At 46.0% G+C, this 26,006-nt stretch overlaps 1 protein-coding gene across 9 annotated transcripts in view; it reads right to left on the bottom strand.

Moving 5' to 3' along the window:
- KATNIP (katanin interacting protein) overlaps positions 1–26,006 on the bottom strand; it is a 233,399-nt gene that overhangs the window by 199,239 nt on the left and 8,154 nt on the right. For 5 of the 9 annotated variants that reach the window (XM_015125837.3, XM_077985648.1, XM_015125841.3 and 2 more), the window contains exon 2: positions 9,400–9,455. The exons of 2 other annotated variants lie outside the window; for them this stretch is intronic. In XM_015125837.3, the coding sequence (XP_014981323.3) occupies positions 9,400–9,455 (56 nt within the window). Of the gene's footprint in view, positions 1–438; positions 544–9,399; positions 9,456–12,535; positions 12,614–26,006 lie in introns of those variants that run through there. 2 more of the 9 variants (XM_015125838.3, XM_077985649.1) reach the window with 2 other exon arrangements.

Raw genomic sequence — 26,006 nt, 5'->3', positions numbered from 1 at the left:
TTTTCGGGGCTGGAGTCTTGGCCCTGTTGTTGTTAAACTTGGGTGTTTGTGTACACATCTCCTGCAGCGCCCAGCCTGACTGCAGAGGTACCGGGGCAGGCTGGGGACTCACATACAAAGGAATTCCAACAGGGAGGGATTATGCACCATTCTTCCATCATACCAAAGGGGCCCAATCTGTGTCCTGCTTTTTTTCAGCAAGACTTCTCCACCTGTGACTTTCAAGGGACTCATTTTGCAAATACGCTATTTTGCCCTGCCAGTCCTAAATTATAATTGTTGACATTTATTGAGCTCCGAGTATGTGCCAGGTTCTGTCCTAAGCACTTGACACATATGAACTCACTGAATCCTTGCCACGGTCCTGTGAAATGCAGGTTTTATATCATCCCCATCTTACAGAGAGGGAAGTCGAATCACGAAAAGTAAGTCACTTGCCTGAGTGGTAGAGCTAGCCTAGGAATCCAGGCTGTTTGGTTCCAGGGTTCGCAGGCTCAATTCCTCTGCTGCACTGCTTCTAATCCTGCCCTGTGTCTTAATGCCCTGCATAAATCAGAATTTGTCAATGTTACGGGGGCCCCTCTCTTCGAGTTCTCAAAGCTGCAGAGAGACCAAGACCTCAGGAAGCAGAAAGACTGACAACAATAATTTCGCAACTGGGAACGCATTCGGCAGTTGAATCTAAAATAGATTTTGTTCTTCTCTGCCCAGAAATATGAACTAAAAGGTTTCATTCCAGTAAAAGTGCAGAGTTGGAATGTGAGCTGTCATATCAGGCTCTTTGTAATGCAACACCACCAACTTGCCTTTTCTTTTTTGTTTGTTTCCTTCAAAAAAACTTTTTTTTTAAACAAAGCAATTGAGATCTGCAAGTATGGATGGGGCAACTCCTGAATCCCCACAAAACTGAAGTTAAAAGAACATGGAGAACTGAACAGAGAAAAGGGAAGGGAGTATCTGCAGTTTGCGCACTAGTGGAGTCTGAAACTTACAGAAAAGTCACCTGTCTCACTGGCGCCTGCAATCAGCCAAGACAAATCTTATGAGCTCAGGGCTGCAAGAGATGGCTTGCAGAAATTGAGGTGCTGCAATTCACAATTGCGACATGGAACCCACCAAAATGCCCACCAATCAATGAGTAGATAAAGAAACTGTGGTATGTATATACAATGGAATACTACTCAGCCATAAAAAGGAATGAATTAATGGCATTCACGCAACATGGATAGAACTGGAGACTATTATTCTAAATGAAGTAACTCAGGAATGGAAAACCAAACATTGTATGTTTTCACTTACAAGTGGGAGCTAAGCTATGAGGATGCAAAGGCATAAGAATGACACAATGGACTTTGGGGATTCAGAGGGAAAGGGTGGGAAGGAGGTGAGGGACAAAAGACTACAAATTGGGTTCAGTGTATACTGCGTGGGTGATGGGTGCACCAAAATCTCACACGTCACCACTAAAGAACTTACTCATTTAACCAAATACCACCTGTTCCCCAAAAACCTATGGGAAAACAAAAGAAATCAAGGTGCTAGATATGTCCCCAAGTCCTTCCCAAGTAAACACCCCTCCTCTCACCCCCACAAGACAAGTGAACTAGGGAACTATAGGGGTGGCCACTGAATGGCTCCATTGTGGGCACCTCAGTCAAGGATAGCCACACTTGAATCTGGCCAGCTTGCTATGACATAACCTGGGGGGGAAAAAAAAAGAAGCTCTATCCCTTTCATGCACTGTTAAAAGACGAATTGGAAACATCAATTTAAATAGAGCACACCCCCTCTGATCCATTAGTTCTACTTTAAAGCATTTAACCTTTGGCTATTCCTATGTACACAGGGATGTCTGCTCCAGAATATTCTTTAAAGTATTCTCATAGTAGCAAAAGACTATTAATAGAGTAGATATTCATTAATCAGGAATTAGTAATACATTTATGCAATTATTTAGGACCAAAACCTGATCTGAAATGACATAAAATTTATAGCCTTTATTTACCCACTTAGTATACATATTCATATTTTGCTGTACACACACTATATATATGTTTTAGAGATAGGGCCTCACTATATTGTCCAATCTGGACTCAAACTTCTGGGGTCAAGTGAGCCGCCCACCTCAGCCTCCCAAGTAGCAGGTGGGATAACAAGCAGGAGCCACTGCAATGAGCTCTGTGCATATATTAATGTATTTGATTATAGAATGCTTTTCCAGGTCCTCCTAGGATGGTATAACTTTTTAAATATAAAAAAGTGAAATATATTTGGCCTTAAATATTTCAAGTAAAGAATTACATTCCTGTAAATCCACAATGGAGTACTAGGCAGCCACGAAAAGAGTGAGGTCTGTCCATATGACCTGCTGAGGAATGCTCTCTAAGACATGTTGTTAAATGAAAAAAAAAAAAAAAAAAATCAAGAAGAAAACAATATGTATTGCATGAGGGGGATGGATGGGTGGGTAAAGGAGACAAAGCATACATTCTGCATAGCTGTATACCTGTAGAATATTTCTGGAAGGACACATAAGACATTGATTATAGTTATTGCCTCTTGGGAGGGCAACTGAAGGCTGGTGTCAGGAATATTGTATTTCCTGAATACTCTTGAGTATTGATTAGCCAGGCCAGCCTCTCTCACTGACCTGTGGCCTGGGCTTATAGAGGAGGAACAGCTAATAGGAGAATCAAGACAGCAACAAGGACCAGGCTAGGTGGCTCAGGCCTATAATCCCAGAACTCTGGGAGGCCGAGAAGGGAGGACTGCTTGAGCCCAGGAGTTCAAGATCAACCTGGGCAACATGACAAAACCCCGTTTCTACAAAAATTAGCTGGGTCTGGTGGTGCACACCTGTGGTCTCCACTACTCAAGACGCTGAGGTGGGAGGATCACTTGAACTTGGGAGGCAGAGGTTTCAGTGAGCTGATACAGCACCACTGCACTCCAATCTGGGCGGCAGAGCGAGACCTGTCTCAAACAAAAAGCAAAAAAGATAGCAACAAGGTCAAGAGACCCAGAAGACCCAGACGGGAGCAGAGGTGTGTTTGTGGTTGCACACTGAAGAGACAGAGAGGGCTGTCCGGATAACCTTGTCCCTGGAGGCACCCTGGATCCTGGACTTGCTGTGTTTTAATGTTTTAATGTTGTTGTATTCCCCTCAGACCCCAGTCTCCTCTTTTGCTTGGGAAAAATGAAGGAAGCCTCTAGCCTTGCACCAGAAGTCTCTGTTAATAGCAGGAAGGTGTGTGTGTGTGTGCATGTGCATGCATGCAAAGGGAAGGCTTAACATTTTCTAGTTGGGTGAGTTCAATGACTTTTGCAATCCTTGCAAAGTCAGTTCAGCAGACGAGTGTGCTGTCAAGAGCATTTTTTGGAATCTCCAATCAACTGCAAAAATGGCCGTCAGTTATCATGGGAGGCTCTCAGAGTGGTTAAGAATGAGGGCCCTGGGGCTAGCCTGCCTGAGGCCCAGGTGCCTGGGGACACACAGTCAAGAAGCAGGAAGGCTGGAATCAGCCTCCGGCTGGAGTGAGGGAGGTCCCTTCTGTAGGAAGTAATTAATTGTGCTGCCTTCTCCTTGGGAATCTCTCTGTTAAATCCTAGACACTTCAAGTTATGTAACAACTAACATCTATGGAACACTTAGTGTGTGCCCAGCACTGTGCTAGTTATGTTAATACATGACTGTATTAACTCTCTCCAAAGTGGGCATTATCAAACAAGGTGAGAGGGCTCAAGAGACTTGTCCAAGGTCAACAGCTGGGATTTGAGGCAGAGCTGCTTGGCCCCAGGACCTGAACTGCAGCCCTCACAGCAAACTGGAGGTATTAATTCACAGAGCCACCAGGGGCCTCAGTGGCTCTGAGCACTAAGGGGACATGTCCCCAGCACCATGCTCATGAGCCCCACAGTGCCCTAGGCACCAGTGTGGATGCTGTAGGGATGAACTGGATGATGAATACATATTTCTTCCTCCTCTGTGATCTCCTTTTTTCTAACACTGCATGATAAATTTATTTCCTAATGATTTTTGAGTAAACTACAATGACCACAATTTCAAAATCATTAATAATTCATGTCCAAGGGCCATAAACACTACATAATCTCCACAGGCAGGAACCATGAATACTTGTTAGAAACGAGGCTGAGAATATTTTTACCAGTTGAACTGAACTTATCTACTGCCTTCAAGCCAACCATCAAAGCTACATTTTTCAGAAATGACTGTGACCTGGCCAGGCACAGCGACTCAACCCTGTAATCCCAGCACTTTGGAAGGCCAAGGCGGGCGGATCCCTTGAGGGCAGGAGTTTGAGGCCAGACCGGCTAACATGATGAAACCCCATCTCTACTAGAAATACCAAAATTAGTCAGGCATGGTGGGACGCACCTGTAATCCCACCTACTCGGGAAGCTGAGGCAGGAGGATCGCTTGAACCCGGGAGGTGGAGGTTGCAGTGAACTGAGATCGTGTCACTGTACTCCAACCTGGGTGACACAGTAAGACTATGCCTCAAAAAAAAAGAAATGGCTGTAACCTTTCCAATACCTCAGCTCAGGCCACCTCTCCAGGAAGCCTTTCCCGCCTCTGGCGCTCCCTGGAGCTTTATTTGGGGCTCATCTGTTTTTTTTTTTTTTTTTTGAGACGGAGTCTCACGCTGTTGCCCAGGCTGGAGTGCAGTGGCACGATCTCGGCTCACTGCAAGCTCCGCCTCCCGGGTTCCCGCCATTCTCCTGCCTCAGCCTCCTGAGTAGCTGGGACTACAGGCGCCCGCCACCGCGCCCGGCTAATTTTTTGTATTTTTAGTAGAGACGGGGTTTCACTGTGGTCTCGATCTCCTGACCTTGTGATCCGCCCGCCTCGGCCTCCCAAAGTGCTGGGATTACAGGCTTGAGCCACCGCGCCCGGCCTGGGGCTCATCTGTAATGTTTATCATTCTCTTCTTTGGTTTTGCCTCTTGGTATCTGTGACAGCGGTGGAGAACTGAGGTGCCTTCGGGGCCAGGGAAGCCAGGCACAGGGTACAGGCTCTACGACCTGGGTCGAGAGCCAGAGCTATTGATTTTGTTTTCTTTTTTTGAGAGAGAGTCTCACTCTGTCGCCCAGGCTGGGGTGCAGTGGTGTGATCTTGGCTCACTGCAGCCTCTACCTCCTGGGTTCAAGAGATTCTCCTGCCTTGGCCTCCCGAGTTGCTGGTACTACAGGCATGTACCACTACGCCTGGCTAATTTTTGTATGCCAGAGTCTACTTAATCCATGGAAAGAGCTGGTTCTTATCCATGGCTGCACATCGGAACCACTTGGGGGATTAAAACATTCTGATGCCCAGGTTGCACACCCAGATATTTTAACCTAACTGGTTTGGAAAGAGGCCTGGACATTGGGTTAGTTATGTAAGTACGAATGAATGAATGAACATATGAATGAATGAACTGCACCAGGCCCTGTGCTGAGTGCTTTATGCCAGTGGTTCTCAAACTGCTGCACATTAGAATCACCTGGGAACTTCTTTTTAATTAAAAAAACTTTTTTTGAGACAGGGTTTTGTTGTCCAGGTTGGAATGCAGTGGTGTTATCATAGCTTATTGCAGCCTTGAACTCCTGGGCTCAAGTGATACTCCCGCCTCAGCCTCCAGGGCAGCTGAGATTACAGGCACAAGATACCACACCTGCTTTTTATTATTTTATTTTATTTATTTTGAGACAAGTCTCACTCTGGCGACCAGGCTGAAGTACAGTGGCCCGGTCTCGGCTCACTGCAACCTCCGCTGTCTGAGTTCACGTGATTCTCCTGCCTCAGCCTCCCAAGCAGCTGGGATTACAGGCACCCACCACCACGCCCAGCTAATTTTTGTATTTTCACTAGAGATGGGGTTTTACCATGTTGGCCAGGCTGGTCTCGAACTCCTGACCTCAGGTGATCTGCCCACCACAGCAACCCAAAGTGTTGGGATTACAGGTGTGAGCCACCATGCCTGGCCTCACACCTGTTTAATTTTTTAAAATTTTTTTGTAGAGAAGGAGTCTTGCTTATATTGCTCAGGCTGGTCTTGAAGTCCTGGGGCTCAAGCAATCTTCTGGCTTCAGCCTCCCAGTGTGGTGGGATTACAGGTGTGAGCCACCACACCCGGCCACCTGGGAGCTTTCAAATATCCAGATGTTGCTAAGTACCGTGGTTGGCAATGTTGAAATGTGGATTTAACCATTTTAAATGTGGATTTAAACATTTTTTTAAAAATCCACAACTTTTAAATGTGGACATCTACTTTTTAAAAATTATAACAGGGTACGAGCTAGATACAACACACCTTTGGGCTGAATTTGGCCTGGCGAGTTCATTGACAACAGCCACATCCTCCCTTTATCATGGTGGCTTAAGATCCCTCAAAGAAGTACCCGATCCCAACCCAGGAAGGAAACCACGTGTTCACCCTCCAAGGAGTGCGCTGGCCGCACCACCTCACCACCACGTGTTCATCCTCCAGGGAGTGCTGGCCGCACTACCTCACCACCTTGAGAAATACAACATTTGTTCTAACCAGCTCTGGGAAAGAGACAGCTGGTCTCCGTGCCTTTCATGGTGACATGGTTTGATCTATACCTGGCATCCTGGGTGAGGCACAGAGGGCTGGGGAGTCAGGAGAGAGGGTGCGGGATGCAGAAAGAAGAGGTGGGTGGAAAAGGCATGTTATAATCTATCAGACGAGAGTCCTAGCAGCTTGCTGTTCTTTTTTTTTTTTTTTTTTTTTTCTAATAATTATTTTTTAGTAGAGTTGGGGTTTTACCATGTTGCCCAGGCTGGTCTTGAACTCCCGGGCTTAAGTAATCCACCCACTTTGGCCTTGTAAAGTGCTGGGATTATAGGCGGGAGCCACTGTGCCCAGCCTTTATTTATGTGTTTGTTTTTTAAAATAATTGTTTGGGGCTGGTTTTTTGTTTTGGTTTTGTAACCGAACAAAATCTCTGTTAAGAGAGCTAGCACTCTCCTTTTTTCAGAAGGTCTGAAACCGAGTGAAATATCTTTCCAGGTTAAGCCTGAGTATTGTGATAAACAGCCTCACTCTCCATTTCTCACTACAAGCACTTCTCAGAAGAGAAATGATCTGAAATGCTCTCCCGTGATGGGCACAATGGGAGTGGCTGGGAAAGCAGCAATTAGGGGAGTCGCATTGCTAGAGAGAGACAGAGCCTCAACTAGTTTCCCCTGCCCCACTCTGTGGTTTCCCAGTTAATTTCTTAATGTGGATAAATGGGATGCTGCTATTCTGTGACCAAAGGCCAGGGGCAGGTTCAAGATTTCCTCCCCGGCTTGCGGGCTGGTCTTCACCCCCGGTCAGTTAACTGAGGGAGGTCCGCAGGTCTGGGCTCACTTCCATCCCTGCTCCTCTACCTCAGGGTCTCTGGAAAGATGTTGTGGGAAGACAGGCACTTGCTTCTGCCTTCAGAGAAAGATTCCTTACCAGAAGGAGTGGGAAAATCCACCCTGGCTTTGCCCCTAGACTGCCCACTTGGGCGACACTTAGATCTTTTCAGCAGCATCGAAGTTCCTAAGGCTTCATCCAGCCCTTATCCCAGGTGGGCTGATTGAAAGAAAAAGAAAACGCAAACTGGCTATTCTGGTTACAGCTGATGAAGGAAACAACAGGAGAAGGTGAAGGTCATGTAACTCACACGACGCTGAGTACAGTCTAGCCCCAGCTTCCTCCTCAGAGCTGGCCAGGACAGCCCCAGAGATGGAAGGATGCAACGTCTTCTTGCCATTTTTGAGGCCCTGGACCCAGCTGAGCCGGACAAATGCCCTTTCATCATAGGAATGATGACACTTTACAATCAAAAGTGTCAGTAGATATGTGTGGATGAATTTCTGGATTGGTCAATGTTTCTGATGAGCCACACAATTTCTCTCCCTGGCACTCCTGCCCCATCTCCACTAAATAAGACTCAATTTTAAATTCTCATAAGCCTGGGACTTGATCAAAGGGCCCTGGAGTAACCTATGGCTCCTTGCTACCACTTCCCACTCGCTTTAGGCGCCATGATCTTGCAACCTTCCTTATTTATGTCTCTCTGACTTTGACTGTATTGATTCCTTGGCCTGGAAAACTCCTAGTCATCCTTCAAGAAGCAGCCTGCACATCACCTTTTCTGCAAAGGCTTTCTTGATATTGCTGGAAGAGTCAGGTGACTGGTTTCTGTATTAAAATCTCACTTTCTCTGTCCTTCTATGATGGCACTTCTCACCCTGTATTGTAATGATCGTGCTGTAGCTCTCTTCCAACTAGACAGTGCATATCCCGAGATCAAGGACTGTGTTTCACTCAACCTCTAGTCCAGGTCCCCCTGGTGCCTGGCACAGAGCAGGTGGGTTCAGAGGCAGGGGGGTGGGGAGACGGGGGAGGGTGGTGGGTTTCAAGAATGACCACAATATTTTGTAGCTCTTCCCATCAAAAGGTGAGGTCTATTTCCCCACTCCTTGAATCTGGGACCTTGTGGCCTGCTTTCAAGAATAGAAAGTGGGGCTGGGTGTGGTGGCTCACACCTGTAATCCCAGCACTTTGGGAGATGGAGGCAGGCAGATCACCTGAGGCCGGGAGTTCAAGACCAGCCTGGCCAGCATGGTGAAACCCCGTCTCTACTAAAAATACAAAAAGTAGCCAGGTGTGGTGGCGGGCGCCTGTAATTACAGCTACTTGGGAAGCTGAGGCAGGAGAATCGCTTGAACCCGGGAGGCGGAGGTTGCAGTGAGCTGAGATCGCACCATTGCACTCCAGCCTGGGCAACAGAGCGTGACCTGTCTTAAAAAAAAAAATAATAAAAAAAATAGAATAGAAAGTGGTAGAAGCAACACTGTGTAACTTGTAAGCCTAGGACTCAAGAAGTCCTGCAGTTGCCACTGCTGCACTCTTGAGCCCTTGAAGCACGATGTGAAAAAACCTGCCTAGACTGCTGGCACACGAGAAGTATTTGGAGGAGAACTGAGGCACCCTGACACTCCAGTACCCCCTAGTCAACACAGCCATGAACTGCAGAAGCATGAGTGAGCCCCATGCAGAGCCTGGTCCAGCAGCAGAACTGCCCAGATAAGCCCCAATTGCTAACCCACCAAATCCAGAACTAAATATCTGGTTGCTGTTTTAAGCCACTAAAACCTGGGATGATTTGTTACACAGATGAAGCTAACCGATACACTCAGACATGATTATTACAAGTGATGGTTATTACAAGTGATACTGGGTTGGTAAGCCTAGTTGCTCACTGTCATTTGCTCCAGGATTCAAGCTTGGGACCCCGAGAGAAAACAGTAGATTTAGGGACACTTATTCGCCACTCTGCTCCCTCAGGTCCTTTCAAATGGAGTTGCCTCCCATCAGCCCTCGCCAGGGACACATTTACCTCCTTTTTCTCTCGTGAGCAGGACCGGCTTCTCTCAGCCTTTCGCAGAGTCTGACCTGTCGCAGTTCAAAAGCAGAACCAAGATTAAGGCTATTTTAGAACAGCTAGTTTATCACCACAAAAGCTTTTTATTTGCAAACTGAATAGACGGGACCAATCATAATCAAATGATTTTAAGAAAATGCAGCCTATTATTATAATGGGAAAATGGCACACTTTTGAAATAGACCAACGGTAAGGAAAATGGTAATTCACACACTTACGTTATTTGACTATAATGAACAAAGCTTCAGCCTTTAATCTGGAACATTATCTGTACTCTGAAAGGGCCTAGGGACTGTAGTTCCCCCTTTGAATTACATTTTTATTAAATTGTTTGGAATTACATAAAATGCCTTCCACAAAAATGCCTTCCTCTGTGCATACACACATAACCTTTGATGACAGCATACCAACGTGCTGCGCCAAACCCCCAAATCCACCACACAGGTGACAGTGCAGATGTGAATGAGTGGTAATCACCTGCATTTCATTCACATAATGGGCAATTTCAGAGAGAACTGTTGCTTTTCTGGGAGAGCCAGAAGACTAACATTTGAAGGTCTGCATAAATTCAACAGACTGACATCATAATGTTTACATATGCTGTGTCCAATGCAGTTTTCACAACTTTTATGCAAGTGTCCATTATAAAAGAATGCCTTGATGCAAAACTAATAGATTGCTTTGGTTTGAAAATATAAAACAAGAGTCACTGCATTATTGTCAATGTATCTCCTAAACTGCCCAACTTCACTCTCCGGTGGCTATTTGTGAAAATGCCACAACCAGTGTCCCCTTAGGTAAGAGCACTCAGAAGACAGGAGCAAAAAATGCTTAGTGACAGCTTAGCAAGAGGAAGGCAATGGGGACTGAGTCTCAGAGAAGACACATGTCTTCGGACATGGTCACTTCTAGTCAGTCTGCACGTGAGTGAGGGGTAGGGGAGAGGCCACATCTGGTGATAAAGCTCAAGGGATGATGCTTTTGCCAAGCAAGTGTGAATAAAGGGAAGAGCCAAGGCCTAGGATGAACCACTGGACACGGCCAGACTCTAGGGCCAATGTGTAAAAGAATTTCGAAATGAGGCCACTGGAGAATTTACAGGAGGGCGTGGATCACACAGTACTAGTATTTGCCTATGTGCCTTCTTAGAAGTTCCAGGGGCTAATCTTGGATCAAGCCTGGACACCCAGCTGCAAAATTCCAGAGATGACTTCACAGTGGTGAGTTAACAACCCAGCCATTGTTGAGATGACACCAGCCCAATGTCCAGGTAGACTGGGACCCAAGATGGCCACCAGAACAAGACACACAGACAGTACTCAGCCCAATTCCTGCATGCATTCCTTATCAAGTTTTCCCTGTTTATTTATTTATGTATTTATTTATTTTGAGACAGAGCCTCACTCTGTTGCCCAGGCTGGAGTGCAGTGGCATGATCTCTACTTACTGCAAACTCTGCCTCCCAGGTTCAAGCAATTCTCCTGCCTCAGCCTCCCAAGTAGCTGGGATTACAGGTGTCCACTGGCTAATTTTTATATATTTTTAGTAGAGATGGGGTTTCACCATGTTGGCCAGGCTGGTCTCGAACTCCTGACCTCAGGTGAACCGCCTGTCTTGGTCTCCCAAAGTGCTGGGATTACAGGAGTGAGCCACTGTGCCTGGCTCACTCCTGTAAGGGAAAACTGGAGTTTTCTTCCCCTGCAAAATGGAAGTGGTTACTTTGGATAGGAATCGGATCACTTCCCCTTTACTAGTTTTGGTTAATAAATTCACTTTCTTATTACAAGACCTCACTCTTATTAATTGAACTCTGCAAGCAGCAAGCATGAGACCTGCATTTAGTCGTCCAGTTACATTAATGCAAAGAACACAGAGCTTAACTACTAAAATGTGAAAGCAGGACAGATGTCATGGCTCATGCCTGTAATCCCAGCACTTTGGGAGGCCAAGGGAAGAGGATCATTGGAGGCCAGGAGTTCAAGACCAGCCTGGGTAACATAGCAAGATCTCATCTCTATAAAAACAAACAAAACAAAAAGAATAAAATAAAATAAAACATAAAAGAAAATCTTTCTACTGGAGTTAATTAGAAGCTTTTTAACTCATTAAATCAGAAAATAATTTGCTTATTTTCTAATGAAGAGAATTCACTCAATTAAGAGCATTTATTATCCAAGCTCCCTAGAAGATTGGCTGGCCCAGTCCTCGCATCACTGAGCCTCTCTCTCTCCTCCAGATTAGCTCGATGCGAAGACAGCTCCTGCTTGTCAAGGATGGAAGCGCTGTAACCAGATAACACTGTGCCTGTCTACCGCACTTAGCTTCTCTGAGCATCTTCCTACCTATATCTCATTTATTCTCACAACAACTCAAAGAAGGAAGTGGAAAAAGGTGACATTATTATCAATATATGCCACTTGCAAAATTAAGGGGGTGTTCCTCTGCATTTTGCAAGGTGACCTGCCTGCTTCAACTATGAAGCAATAAATAAGGCCAAATGTAAACGATACATGTGTACTTCACTTTACAGAACAGATGTCTGTCTGGGGAAAAGAAAAAAAAAAAAGAAGTGACTGCATTGAATTTTGCAACTACAATACTATTCTCCCACTTATGATTTCAGTTTTATCTGCACATAGGATTCATTTTCAATGGTTAGCACATTCTGACACTTTGCTCTAGATGAAGATAATCTTCATCGCTACCACTTAGAGGGGAGTCGCATCTTTCTTGGATGTAAGTTTCTGAAGTCATCAGGCAAAGGGAAAATCAGTGCCAAAATTACCCTTGATAAAGAGTCTTAAGCAACCCATAAAGTACAGTCTACAGGACATAGTTTTTTATATCCACTGCTGTAGACTAATATGCATGCATATTTGATGCATATGGAAATGTATAGTACATGATAAAAATATATATGCAAAATACCATTTCATGATATTCCTAATTAAACTATTCATATTGTAATCACTCCCTCTATTTATCCTCTTCAGGTGGGAGGAGAGTGGTGGGGGTGGAGGTAAGAGCCCAGCATTGAGTTCATAAAAGTTCAATGCTTGGTTGATGCAGGGCCACTGTATTGGACACCTACTATGTGGCGAGTTTCTAGGCGGAGGCATCATCTCCTGCATCCTCACAACCACTCCTTTAGACCAGAGGTCAGCAAACGGTCTCTGTAAAGAGCCAGATAGTAAATATTTTTCACTATGTATGCCATAAGGTCATAAGACCATAAGGTTTCTGGTGCAACTACTCAACTCCACCACTGTAGCAAAAGCAGCCATAGACAATATGCAAATCAATGGGTATGACTGTGTTCCAATAAAACTTTATTAAAAAAAATTATCACTTACAAGTGGGAGCTAAACATTGGGTATACATGAACATAAAGATGGGAACAACAGACACCGGGGACTTGAAAACGGGAGGGAGAAAGGGCTAAAAAAAACTTCTGTTGGATACTATGTTCACTATATGGGTTCACTATACGGGGTTAATAGAAGCCCAAACCTCAGCATCATGCAATATACCCTGTAACAAACCTGCACATGCACCCCCCCCCGAATCTAAAATAAAGATAAAAATTTAAAATTAAAAAAAGGGGGGGGCTGGGCATGGTGGCTCATGCCTGTAATCCCAGCACTTTGGGAGGCCGAGGCGAGCAGATTGCCTGAGGTCAGGAGTTTGAGACCAGCCTGGTCAACATGGTGAAACCCTGTCTCCACAAAACAAAAAAATTAGCTGGGTGTCGTGGCGGGTGCCTATAATCCCAGCTATTCGGGAGGCTGAGGTATGAGAATTGCTTGAACCTGGGAGGCAGAGGTTGCAATGAGCTGAGATGGCACCTCTGCACTCCAGCCTGGGTGATAGAGCAAGATTCTGTCTAAAACAAACAAACAAACAAAAAAACAGGTGACAGGCCAGATCTGGCCCACAGGCTGTTGTTTAACTGACTCTTGCTTTAGATGAATAGTACCATTCCCATTGGTACAAAACAATGAAGAAATGAGAAACAAACAAGGTAAGTGATTGCACTGCTTGCTCAAGGTCACAAAAATGTAGCTTGTTAAGTGGCAGGGCTCAGTGCCCTCTTAATCACCATCATCACCGTCATCATTATTACCATCAACATCATTGTCACGGTCAGGTCATCATCATCACTGTCACGGTAATCACCACTGACTTTACCCTCACTGTCACTGTCAGCCATCATCACCACTGCCATCATTATCATCATCTCCATTACCGTGGGAGCTCACCTGTAGTCAGGGTTTACTATGTGCCAGGCACTGTGGGCTCGGGGCTAAGCACATACATCAAATCATTTACTTCTCACAACCACCCTATGAAATAGGGACTATATTATCCCACTTGGCAGATGAGGGCACTGAGACCCAAAGAGATTAGGAAACTTGTCCAATACCACATAGCTAGTGAGCGGCAGAGATTTAATTTCAATCTGGGCAATTTGGCTCCTGAGCCTGCACTCCTAAGCACCAGACTCTAACTGTCCCTCGGCCAGGTCAGTAAAGGCTGGTACAAGAACAAAGGCAGTACAAGCATATGCTGAGGAGGAAGTTCCAAGTAAGGAACTCTTCTGGGATGCAGCTGTTTAACGTGCTTTGGACTCCCACAGCAATTAATAAAGAGACTGGAAGGAAAGAATTCCCCAGTGAAGGTGGAGCTCCCTTCTAGCCAGATGGCTTACTGAAAAGATCTAGAAGATGGCAAGGAGCAGAAAATACCAAATGTGCAGAGGCAGGCTTGACATTAGACCCTCACGCCCATCGAGTCAGGTAAAATGCTCAGCCTTGGCACGGAAGGTCAGGTTTTGGAGAATAAAAGGAACTCAATAGAAATCTGCAGGTAAAGAAATCCAGTGTAAGGGCCTCCCCAACACAAAAGAGTTTTGGATTAAGAACTTATTTCTGGCCAGGCGTGGTGGTTCACACCTATATTCCCAGCACTTTGGGAGGCCCAGGTGGGCAGATCACGAGGTCAAGAGATCAAGACCATCCTGGCCAACATGGTGAAACTTCGTCTCTACTAAAAATACAAAAATTAGCTGGGTGTGATAGCATGTGCCTGTAGTCTCAGCTACTCAGGAGGCTGAGGCAGGAGAATCACTTGAACCCAGGAAGTGGAGGTTGCAGAGAACCGAGATTGTACCACTATACTCCAGCCTGGCAACAAAGCTAGACTTGGTCTCAAAAAACTTATTTCTTATTCCCGGGGCAAGGCCCAGTGGCTCACGCCTATAATCCCTCGAAAGCACAAATGCATTTTTCCTTTACGCTAGCAGTATCACTACTAGGAATCAGCCGTGAAGAAATGTGTCCACAAATAGGAAACAAACGTATGCGCAAGGTATTTGCTATATCATGATTTGCAATAGCAAATATTAGAAATAATAAGTCACTGAGTAAGTATGATGAATCTACACAACATAATTGAACATTATAAAGCTGAAAGAATGAGCAAGCTTCTTATATTCTACTCTTCATAAATCCTTAAAAGATGGTCATATTTTAGGTGAAAAAAATCAAGACAAGAAAGTATATGTTGTATGTAACTTTTTCTCTAAGAAAAAGGGAAGATCAAAATATATACTCATATTGGTTCTATTTGCATAAAGAACTACCCAGAGAGACATGTGAGGGACTTCTTTTTTTTTTTTTTTTTTTTTGAGACGGAGTCTCACGCTGTTGCCCAGGCTGGAGTGCAGTGGCGCGATCTCGGCTCACTGCAAGCTCCGCCTCCCAGGTTCCCGCCATTCTCCTGCCTCAGCTTCCTGAGTAGCTGGGACTACAGGCGCCCACCACCACGCCCGGCTAATTTTTTTTGTATTTTTTTTTTTTTTTTTTAGTAGAGACGGGGTTTCACTGTGGTCTCGATCTCCTGACCTTGTGATCCACCCGCCTCGGCCTCCCAAAGTGCTGGGATTACAGGCTTGAGCCACCGCGCCCAGCCGGGAATTCTTAATGTATATTTTTTATATTGTTTTTATTTTTCTTTTCCTATTACTATTATCTTTTAGAGATTGAATCTTGCTCTGTTGCCCATCCTGGAATGCAGTGGTGTGAACATAGCTCACTGCAGCCTGGAACTCCTGGGCACAAACGATCCTCCCACCTTAGCCTCCTGAGTAGTTGGGATACAAGGGTGTGCCACCACTGGGTGCAGTGGCTCATGCCTGTAATCCCAGCACTGTGGGAGGCTGAGGTGGGCGGATTACCTGAGGTCAAGAGTTCAAGAACAGCCTGGCCAACCAACATGGTGAAACCCCGTCTCTACTAAAAATACAAAAATTACCCAGGCATGGTGGCAGATGCCTGTAATGCCAGCTACTCAGGAGGCTGGGGTGGGAAAATCGCTTGAACCTGGGAGCCGGAGGTTGCAGTGAGTCAAGATAGTGCTACTGCACTCCAGACTAGGCAACAGAGGGAGACTCCTTCTCAAACAACAACAAAAACAAAAACAAAAACAAAAACAAAAAACAGAAAAAAAACCCAAAAGGATGTGCCACCACATCCAGCTTTTTTACTTTTTTGTAGAGGTGGAGTCTTGTTATGTTGCCCAGGCTGGTCTCAGCCTCCTGGGCTCAATTGATCCTCTTGTCTCAGTCTCCCAAAGTGCTGAGATTATAGGCGTCAGCCACGTGCCTGGTCTTACTTTTATTTCTGAATTATCTATTTGGATTTATTTCCTATTCAAAAAGCTAAAACAAACTAAAAATATGCAATGTCCAAAGGCTGATTTAAATGTGTAAAAAACATAACATAATGAGAAATGCTATAGAGTCTCCCATCCAAGACCTAAGATGGGGTAGGCGGTCTGTCAGAGGGAGATGGAGGAGCCTCTGTGAACCTCAGGACCCCAAAGCTTGCTGGAAAGAGAACACAGTATTTTTGGAGGACAAACTGCCTTCTTTTAAGAGATCAATCAGTAATGTGTGAGAGATAAGAATGAAATGATGACAAAATATGGTTTCTGGAAATTGAAACAACAGTTCCTTAGTGAAGCCAATAGGTTATTGGTGACCTGCTCATTTATTTGAGGGCGAAGTCTTTATGAAATGGCTAGAGAAGATGAGAAGGGAAAAACAAACAAACAAACAAAAGATAAAGGAAGGTGCATTAAAAAAAGATAAAAAGATAAAAAAAAAGGTAAAGATGGGTTGTCTGACGATCTGATTTCACTGGGAGTCAGTTTTTCCAGTGCTTTCTGAGCACCTGCCATTGTCAGCTTCTTCCCCGGGTGATAGCTCTTGAGATTTCCTACCATTTGCAATGACAAAGCCACATGGGTCACAGAAGCAAAGCAAACTGCCCACGATCACACAACAAAGAAGCAAGGGTTAGCAACCCATTAGTCCAACGGCTGACCCAGTGCTCAGCATGTTTGCCCCACCCTGCTGCCTGCACACCATTCTTCCAGTACAGGAAGGAGAGCACCCCCTGTCATTACTACCCCCACTCCCCTACCCCCATTTCAACTTCCTTTTTTTTTTTTTTTAGACAGAGTCTCACTCTGTCGCCTGGGGCTAGAGTGCAGTGGCGCAATCTTGGCTCACTGCAACCTCCGCCTCCCGGGTTCAAGCGATTCTCCTGCCTCAGTCTCCCAAGTAGCTGGGATTACAGGCGCCCACCACCATGCCCAGCTTATTTTTGTATTAGTAGAGGGTTTTGCCATGTTGGCCAGGCTGGTCTTGAATTCCTGACCTCAGGTGACCTGCCCGCCATGGCCTCCCAAAGTGCTGGGATTACAGGAGTGAGCCACCACGCCCAGCCGGCTTCCTGAACCTTGATTCTTGCTTCTACCTATAGCGTTCACAAAGATAGACGTGTGTCGGAGTGAGGCAAACAGAGGAAGGTAGCAGGATGGGAACAAGGCAGGCTAAGAACAGCTGTCTAGGAGGGGCATGGTTGCTCATGCCTGTAATCCTATCACTTTGGGAGGTTAAGGTAGGAGCAGCTCTTGGGCAACAAAGCAAGACTCCATCTCTTAAAAGAAAAAAAAAAAAAAAAGAACAGCTGCTGGTTTCCATACAGAAAGGTGGGCCTGGTTTTGTTGGATTAGATTTTCCAGAGAAGTGGTAAATAAATCTAGTCTTCTAATTTTTAAATGGTGATGAATAATTTAAAAAATTTTAAGGCTCTGTACAGGCTAAAAAAATCAGGCCTCTAGTTTCCAACTACGTACATAATAACTAGGCAGACAAATGGAAAAATCTCCCACCTTCCCATTCTTCCTTTTTTTTCTTTTGAGATGTTTCGCTCTATTGCCCAGGCTAGAGTACAGTGGTGTGATCACAGCTCACTGCAGTCTCAAACTCCTGGGCTCAAGCCATTCTCCCACCCCAGCCTCCAGAATAGCTGGCCCTATAGGCATGTACCACCACACTTGGCTAAAAATTATTTTTATAGAGATGGGGGTCTCACTATGTTGCCCACGCTGGGCTCAAACTCCTGGATTCAAAGCAATCTCCCACCTTTGCCCTCCAAAGTGTTGGGATTACAGGCATGAAGCAGTGCGCCTGACTTTCCCATTATTTCTTTTCTTTTTTTTTTTTTTTTTTGAGACAGAGTCTCACTCTGTCACCCAGGCTGGAGTGCAGTGGCGCAATCTTGGCTCATTGCAAGCTCCGCCTCCCAGGTTCAAGTGATTCTCCCACCTCAGCCTCCCAAGTAGCTGGGATTACAGGGGCATGCCATCACACCCAGCGAATTTTTGCATTTCACTGTGTTGGCCAAGCTGGTCTCGAACTCCTGACATCAAGTGATCCACCCGCCTCAGCCTCCCAAAGTGCCGGGATTACAGGCATGAGCCACCACGCCCGGACTCCTATTATTTCTTTATCTTGATGCCATGGACCCGTTCTGAGGGGACTTCTTTAAGGACATCCCACTAAAACAACATAAATCTATTAGACAAAAAGCAGGACTGTTTGAAAGCCAGGTAGGGCCGGGCGTGGTGGCTTACTCCTGTAATCCCAGCACTTTGGGAGGCGAAGTGGATGGATCACCTGAGGTCAGAAGTTCAAGACCAGCCTGGCTAACATGGTGAAACCCTGTCTCTACTAAAAATACAAAAAATTAGCCAGGTGTGGTGGCACATGCCTTTAATCCCAGCTACTAGGGAGACTGAGGCAGGAGAATCACTTGAACCCAGTAGACTGTGGTTGCAGTGAGCTGAGATCGTGCCATTACTCCAACTTAGGCAAGAAGAGCGAAACTCCATCAAAAAAAAAAGAAAGAGAGAGAGAAAGAAAGCCAGCCAGGTAGACACCGGCTCTGCAACACCCCTTCCCTTCATTCCCCATGTGTGCCTCCAGGCTGATGTGGGCCTTTAAGTTACCTTCCTTCACGGAAAGCCTGATACAAAACCCCTGTCACTTTTCCTTTGCATTTTCTGTGTAACTTGACTTCTGGGGCCCAGTTTACTACCAAATTACCTGGGATAAACAAGTCATGCTAAGATCCTCTTTTCCTTTCCAAATCCAAACAGCAGCTGGCAGACAGAAATGGTTATTTATAACCTGCACACTGGTAACGCGCATTTGCTTGGTTTAGAAATGCTTAGCCATGTGTTCTTCCGTGAGCTTCGGGCTTCATAATTAGATAACAGCCTGGGGACAATGCTGCGTGGTGGCTGAGAGGGGAGGCTCTGGGTCAGCAGGTCTCACTTAGCTACTACCCATTTGGGAGTCCTATTAGTCCTAACTCCATTTAAGTCTATTGTCAGGGTTAAGGCACTACACGTAAAATGCTCAGAACAGCGCCCTGCATACAGTAAGTACTTAGCAGTTATTAGTTCCCATAAACTGCTGACTATTCATGGATCTCAGCCATTTCAATTGAACTTGGGCTTCCAAATAGATCTGGAATCTGTTCATTCCTATCATTCCCTCTTTCCAAACCAGGCCCCCGTCAACTCCCCCTGGACTTTTTTTTTTCTGTTCTATTTTATTTATTTATTTATTTATTTATTTATTTATTTATTTATTTATTTTGAGACAGGGTCTTGCTCTGCTGCCCAGGCCGGAGTGCAGTGGGCATAATCATGGCTCACTGCAGCCTCAACCTACTGGGCTCAAGTGATCCTCCTGCCTCAGCCTCCTAAGTAGCTAGGACACAGACGTATGCCACCACAGCTAGTTTTTTTTTTTTTTAATTTAGCAGAGATGAGGTCTCACTGTGTTGCTCAGCTGGTCTCGGACTCCTGGGTTCAAGCAATTCTACCCGCCTCCGCTTCCCAAAGTGCTGGGATTAGAAGCATGAGCCACCACACATGACCAACTTTTTCAACAGCCACCTAGTAGGCATCCCTGCCTCCACTCTTGCCCGGATTTTCCTATGGCAGCCATATAAAAACCAGACCCTACCACTTGCTTGCTTGACCTTCTAATGTTTCCCTGTGCATGCAGAAAAGAATCCGAGCCCCATTCTGACCAGGCTCTGCGTGGCCTGGCCCATGGGATATTCTGGACCTCTCGTCCCTCTTCCCTGCAGCCCTGCTGTCTTTCTTCTTTGTATTTAGAGAAGGAACCTTGCTCTGTTGCCCAGGCTGGACTGCAGTGGTGTGATCACAGCTCACTGCAGCCTCGACCTCCCAGGCTCAAGCGATCCTCTCAAGTGGACTCCTGCGTAGCTGGGACCACAGGCATGGGCCAGTGCACCAAGTTCCACATCCTTCTTCTGCTCCGTAGACCCAAGACTCCTTCCTGCCTCAGGGCCTTGGCCCTCTCTTCTGGGCCAAGAGCACTCATGCCCTGGTCTTATGAGGGATCCTTCTTAGCAATGAGATTTCAGCTTAAAACAACCCACCTCTCCAGAGGGACCCAGCCCTCAGTCCTCCCTGTCTTAACCTTCTGCATGGCACTTACTGACATTTTCTTATTAATACGTTTGTGGTCTGTCTACCCAACCAAAAATAAGCCCCATGAAACCAGAGGCTGCTGTCTGGCTTATCACTGAATTCTCCACACCTGGAATAGTGCCTAGAATGGAGTGTGCATCAGTAGAAATTTCTGAAATGGATGAACGAGTGAATGACTGAATGTCTGAATAGACAATGCTGGAAGGGACGGGAGGCAGGGCCATGTACTGCGGTGAAGACGTCATCCGCTCTGCTCTTGCAATGTGCTTTCCCGACCCCTTCCCCCTGCTCTTTCTGGGATGGTGGAACAAAATATGACAAAGTCAGTTTAATACCCCATTGAAGATAATTGGAAAATATTGATTTTTTTTTCCATTTGAAATAGTAAAGATAAGTAAATGCCACACTTCTTTAATCTAACCAGTGGCTTATGTGTCAACACGCTTCCCAGGCTGAAATATATTTTAATCTACCTCTGTATCCATCAGACAAGCTCCTAAACCCATTCCCACTCTGCACTCCAACCCAGCCTCATCCAGCCATCCCAGCTCCCCATAGTGTACAAGTGAAGACTTTGCACTTGTGAAAACGTGCACGGGTGTGTATGTGTACCCTAATTAAAGTGTCTTTTGAGTATCTGCATCTCCCAAAAATGATCTGCCAATCTGCCTTGATAAACACTGGAAGTAGTGCATGAGATCTCCCAGAATCCTAAGGAAAGAAGATGTGTTCCTTCTCCACATAGCTAAGTTGTACTGAGAGGCTACCAAGCACCAGGCCCTATTCTAAGGGTTTTAGATGGATGAATTCATAGGATTTGCCTAGCATCCCTATGGGAAGGTCCTATTATTATTATTACTGTTATTATTATTATTATTTTTTTTTGAGACAGAGTCTCACTCTGTTGCCCAGGCTGGAGTGCTGTGGCGCGATCTCGGCTTACTGCAAGCTCCGCCTCCCAGGTTCATGCCATTTTCCTGCCTCAGTCTCCCGAGTAACTGGGACTATGAGTGCCCGCCACCATGCCCGGCTAATCTTTTTTGTATTTTCAGTAGAGACAGGGTTTCACCGTATTACCCAGGATGGTCTCGATCTCCTGACCTTGTGATCTGCCTGCCTCGGCCTCCCAAAGTGCTGGGATTACAGGCGTGATCCACCCTGCCCGGCCTTACCATTAGTATTTTTTTGAGATAGGGTCTCCCTCTGTCGGCCAGGCTGGCGTCAAAGTGGTGTGATCATGGCTCACCATAATAACTTCGACCTTCTGGGCTTCAGTGATCCGCCCACCTCAGCCTCCCAAGGAGCGAGGACTACAGGCATGTGCCACCAAGCCCAGCTAATTTATAACATTTTTTGGTAGAGCTGGAGTCTGCCATATTGCCCAGGATGGTCTCAAACTCCTGAGTTCAAGCAGTCCTCCTGCATCAGTCTCCCAAAGTGCAGGAATTACAGGCATGAGCCACTGCCCCTGGCTGACAACAGATTTTTTTTTTTTTTTTTTTTTGAGACAGAGTCTTGCTCTGTTGCCCAGGCTAGAGTGCAGTGGCATGATCTTGGCTCACTGCAAGCTCCGCCTCCCAGGTTCACACCATTCTCCTGCCTCAGCCTCCTGCGTAGCTGGGACTACAGGCACCTGCCACCATGTCTGGCTAATTTTTTGTATTTTCAGTAGAGACAGGGTTTCACTGTGTTAGCCAGGATAGTCTTGATCTCCTGACCTCGTGATCCGCCTGTCTTGGCCTCCCAAAGTGCTGGGATTACAGGCGTGAGCCACCACGCCTGGCCAACAACAGATTTCTTTATGAAACTGAAGAATATTCTTAGGTATGCAATGTGTATTTAGGTGTTGGAAACTGACATAAGCAGTGTAAGGAAATAAACTCTGGTCAGGACAGTCATCTACATTACCTGGCCCCTGCAGGCCTCTACATTTATGACCCCTGCAAGGGAACTTCAGGGTTCTGAGCTACTTCAGAGTCCCCAAAATGGGACCCTAGGCTAGATCTGTCAAGTCCCTTCTAGCTCTAACTTTTGGGATATTATAGAGTTCATGAAATGTTTTTAAATAGTTTGGGACTCATTGCAGGGGAAAAACATACACATACACATACACATACACACACACACACACACACACACACACACACACACACACACTGCACTGCAGGTTCACTTAGAGTTTAGAAAAGTGTGGTGGGCCCTGCAGGTGACCAGATATCTGTAGTGCTCTGACTTCCTGCCAGGCGCTACGTTTACCCACAACTTTCCTCTCCCCAAAGGACATGTTAAATCAGAGGGTCCACTGCTAAGAGTGGTCAAAGCAGCAGTGGGCTCTGAAGCGAAGTGGGAGCTGGGAGAGAAAGTGACTTCACTAGGAAAGGAAATTGGGCTAGGACAGGAATGCTAATGGGAGAGCACGGGGAGCAGCTGCGGGGGACAGGACAGGTAGCTAGGAGCGGGAATAGTATGAGGACTGGGTTGTCTGGGGAAACCATACATATCCACTAGAGAAAAAGGACCAGGCTGGGCAAGGTGGCTCACGCCTGTAATCCTAGCACTTTGGGAGGCCGAGGTGGGTGGATTATCTAAGATCAGGAGTTCAAGACCAGCTTGACCAATATGGTGAAATCCCGTCTCTACTAAAAAAAAAAAAAAAAAAAAAAAAAAAATTGACGGGCATGGTGGTAGTCCCAGCTACTCGGGAGGCTGAGACAGGAGAATTGCTTGAACCTGTGAGGCGGAGGTTGCAGTGAGCCAAGATCACACCACTGCACTCCAACCTTGGTGACACAGCGAGACTGTCTCAAAAAAAAGATTAAAAAAAAAAAAGAGAGAGAGAAAAAGGATCCAACCACGGTCCCTGGAAGCTTGGCCTAGAAGCTTGGCTACGAGGCCCTTTCCTCTGTCTACTTTATGGAGACTGTCCAGCAATTCACCAGGGAATAAATCCGTTAATCTCTTTCCTGGTTACAGTGTCAACCCAGCAAACACTCATGGGATCTGCCTGTGCCAGTGTTGGGCATACAAAGGAAAGAAGTGAGTCTCTACCCTCAAAGAGGGAGAAAGGCATGGAGCCCGTCCCTGTGATACAACACATGCATGACTAGCTATGGGGTCCACCATCGGGGAGGAGCTAATTCTGCAGGTGGTGCTGGTCACTCAATTTACAGTGTGGAAGTAACTTGAAAGAACGGCACAGCTGGCAGGGAACACAGCACAGGCAAGGCAGAGAGGTGGGAAAGAAATGGTGTACTCCAGAGATGGCCAACCTCCCCAAGTGTCTTGGGCTGGGATTGAAATCTCAGATGCCTGCAAAGGAGGGCAATATGCTCAATGGAAGAAGCGAGCACCAGATGACAGGTAACACCAGCCAGAAGGGGTCATCGACACATGTCCCAGGTCAAGGGGGTGGCCACTGTTCAGTGCTAGAGGACCAGAGCTATGTGACAAGGAAGTGCTGAGGGCCCAAAGCACCCTGTTTATCAAGAGACTGAGAAGTCCAGGTTCTTATGTGAAATTACTTCTTTTTTTTTTTTCTGAGACAGAGTCTCACTCTATAGCCCAGGCTGGACTGCAGCGGCATGATCTCGGCTCACTGCAACCTCTGCCTCCCAGGTTCAAGCGATTCTCCTGCCTCAGCCTCCCAAATAGCTGGGATTACAGGCGTCCGCCACCACGCCCGGCTAATTTTTTATTTTTAATTTTAAATTTTGTATTTTTAGTAGAGATGGGGTTTCACCATGTTGGCCAGGCTAGTCTCAAACTCCTGACCTCGTGATCTGCCTGCCTCAGTCTCCCGAAGTGTTGGGATTATAGGCGTGAGCCACCACACCTGGCTTTTTTCTTTTTTTTTTTAGACAGAATCTTGCTCTGTTGCCCAGGCTGGGCGTGCAGTGGCGCAATCTAGGCTCATTGCAACCTTTGCCTCCCAGATTCAAATGATTTTCCCCCCCTCGGTCTCCCAAGAAGCTGGGATTACAGGCAGCTGCCACCATGCTCGACTAATTTCTGTATTTTTAGTAGAGATGGGGTTTCACCATGTTGGCCAGGCTGGTCTCAAACTTGTGACCTTAAGTGATCCACCTGCCTGGGCCTCCCAAAGTGCTGAGATTATAGGTATAAGCCACCATGACCTTTTTTTTTTTTTTTTTTTTTTGAGACAGGGTCTTGCTCCGTTGCCCAGGCTGGAGTGCAGTGGCATGATCACAGTTCACTGTAGTCTCAACCTCCTGGGCTAAGGTGATCCCACCTTAGCCTCCTGAGTAGCTGAAACCACAGGCATCTGTTGACATGCCCAAATAATTTTTAACAATTTTTTGTAGAGATGGGGTCTCACTGTGTTGGCCAGGCTGATCTCAAACTCCTGGGCTCAACTGATCCTCCCGCCTCGGCCTCCCAAATTGCTAGGATCATAGGCCTGAGCCACCATGCCTGGCCTGAAATCACTGTTTTTGAATATGGAAAAACATATTGATAGATGCTGTATAGTCCGGTATAAAACCTCTGGGTGTGAGAGCAGGTAGGCAAGTGTCTAAAAAGATGAGGCTGGAGGGGAGCTAATTTCCTAGAGAAATTCTCTACTTCAAGGTGATATGATCCACAGGGCAATTGTTAAAGCTGCAAAGCCCCATGGGACATCAGTAGTCATACTTTCTTACTTTTACATAAAGTGCTCTGCAAACAGTGTCAAGTTCTTTCCTCCAACCAACCACATTGCTCTGCATTAGCCTATTCCCATGTGGAAACAGAGAAGCAGTCATGGGACCAGATGCTGAGGGAGCTGGGAATGTAGTCAAAACGGGTGCCTTTCAAAATATATATTCTTCCATCAGCCCAGTGGCCAGGCCCCACAGACTTACTCTCCAGGTATGAGAACCTGGCAGTGACAGGGCTGAGATGGGCCTTCCGTTAACATACTAACAAGTGTAGGCCTTATTCGACTGAGTCCTGGCTCTGCTACCTACTAGGTGTGTGGTATAAAACAGACACAATCAGAGTATCCCATTGAGCTGTCTCAGGAATCAAATCAGATCCGCCATGGCAAGAGTCAGCAAACGTTTCCTGTAAAGGGCCAGATAGTAAATATTTTTGACCTATGGGCCACACAGTCTCTTTCATAACTATTCAACTCTCAAGAAAAAGCAACGGACTGTATGTATGTGAAAGGGTATAGCTGCATTCCAATAAAACTTTATTTACAATAGCAGGCAGTGGGCCACACTGCTTTGGGAAAGGGGAAGACCTCTACAAATATTATCTTCTAAGGACTCCCATGTTGAAATGTAGTCATCTGTTTATGTCTGCTTTCTCACCATACTATGAAGTTTCTAAAGGCAGATAATATATTCCTTTTTTCAGATTAAAACAAAAAGAAGCTGGGCATGGTGACTCATGCCTATAATCCCAGGACTTTGGGAAGCCAAGGTGGGCAGATCACTTGAGGTCAGGAGTTCGAAACCAGCCTGGCCAACATAGTGAAATTCCATCTCTACAAAAAATACAAAAATTAGCCAGGTGTGGTGGCAGACACCTGTAATCCCAGCTACTCGTGAGGCTGAGTCAGGAGGATCACTTGAACCCAGGAAGCAGAGGCTGCAGTGAGCTGAGATCGCACCACTGCACTCCAGCCTGGGTGAGAAAACATGACTCTATCTAAAAACAAAAACAAACAAATGAAAAGAATA

Source organism: Macaca mulatta, chromosome 20, assembly GCF_049350105.2.
Source record: "Macaca mulatta isolate MMU2019108-1 chromosome 20, T2T-MMU8v2.0, whole genome shotgun sequence".
Lineage (NCBI taxonomy): Eukaryota > Metazoa > Chordata > Mammalia > Primates > Cercopithecidae > Macaca > Macaca mulatta.
This window is presented reverse-complemented; position numbering and strand designations above follow the sequence as displayed.